The sequence below is a fragment of the Plasmopara halstedii genome (genome assembly GCF_900000015.1).
Source record: "Plasmopara halstedii genome assembly, contig: Scaffold_816, whole genome shotgun sequence".
NCBI lineage: Eukaryota > Oomycota > Peronosporomycetes > Peronosporales > Peronosporaceae > Plasmopara > Plasmopara halstedii.
In genome coordinates, this window is record NW_020187732.1 from 155,409 (window position 1) to 156,666 (window position 1,258).

Below are 1,258 nucleotides of genomic sequence, written 5' to 3' on the forward strand. Positions count from 1 at the left end.
TTTATCAAAAATAATGCAGCCGTATGTCGACTATATATGCATAAGGTTTACATATGTTCATACAGAATCCAAACTCAGATTTACCGAGTGTTTAAGGTGTGCAAGCTTCACACTGAATAAGGGTCAAGTTTAGTGAGACGGCGTTCATGGACATTATATACTATTATCGTTGGATTTTACCATTAAATCAACAATAACCCTCATTATGAATGGTTCCAAGGCAGCTATGCTCAAATGTCTACGCTTATACCCAATTTACTGTCAAACGTACTGTTTCTTGCAATTTTCGATGATGCAGACATATTCCGTTGAAAGGTGCTATGTATTTCTTATTACAAGGGCTATCTATACCTATTCCGCCCTGACCAAAATATAACATTGCTTCATTCCGCTGAGGTATTTTTCTTGATTTTTCTTTACTTTTCTTGTACGAGTCGCCACCCCGAAGTCCATTTTTGGCTGTAGTCGGTAATTATTAGCATGCAGCCCACATTCTTGCATGTCTGGTTCGATTACGAATTTTGTCCGCTGAGGGGCTCGAACCCGCACCGCCCAGAAGCATTGACCACTTGACCCATGCTACCGGGTCATGCAGACATCTTCAATAGCCGCAAAACCTTCACGAAAAAAAAAGACGAACATGACGGGTATCAACTTAGTCTCGCTTCTGATAATTTATGCGTCAAATGGAAATATACAACAGTCAAGATTTCGAAGATTAATCGGGAATTTTAGCTTGCTTGGACTATATAAAGTAACCTCTTCGATAAGTCTACATTCGTTAGTGCACATCTCTTGACACTTGAAATGTCTTTTTTAATCATCTTTCTGACCTCTGTCATCTAACTAGGAAGAACTGTGGTGTGCTTAAAAAATATGGTATGAAGTGGTCAAAATCAATAGACTATGATCGTATCATGACGGCGATAAAAAAGTTGTTGATCGATGCATCTTAACGTGCATGATTAACTAGCGAAACACACAATTCTTCTACATCTCGCAACCTCATTGAGTCTTAACTTGGTCCCTTGGTGGCTTCCATTAATCGAATGACTGTGCTTTCGTCAAACTTAGCTATGCATCATCCTTGACCAAAGCCTTTTCAGTCTTCGTTGCTTGATTACCCACACCGTCCGTTTCTATCATTTCTTCCAACCATTTGTAAGTTAGAATCGATAATTTCATTTTCATTTCTCTAGCCGTGTCGTCGTTGAACTCAAAAACATGCCGTGGACTATCCATAATCATAACAAACATG

The 1,258-nt window shown here is 39.1% G+C and overlaps 2 protein-coding genes across 2 annotated transcripts; one reads left to right on the top strand and one right to left on the bottom strand.

The window, feature by feature from the left end:
* Positions 1-640: 640 nt before the first annotated feature.
* PHALS_13977 (uncharacterized protein) lies at positions 641-956 on the top strand (the record flags this gene model as incomplete). The annotated part of the gene is made up of 2 exons (XM_024729699.1): positions 641-780; positions 851-956. 2 exons carry the CDS (start codon positions 641-643, stop codon positions 954-956), a joined length of 246 nt encoding a protein of 81 aa, XP_024580050.1.
* On the bottom strand, positions 955-1,258 carry PHALS_14740 (uncharacterized protein). Its single transcript, XM_024729700.2, has one exon. The coding sequence runs from the start codon at positions 1,255-1,257 to the stop codon at positions 1,075-1,077; it is 183 nt and encodes a 60-aa protein (XP_024580051.1). The 5' UTR covers position 1,258; the 3' UTR covers positions 955-1,074.

Excerpts from the sequence above, each read along its gene's own strand:
- PHALS_14740 (XM_024729700.2), bottom strand. The coding sequence starts at position 1,257 with ATGTTTGTTATGATTATGGATAGTCCACGGCATGTTTTTGAGTTCAAC.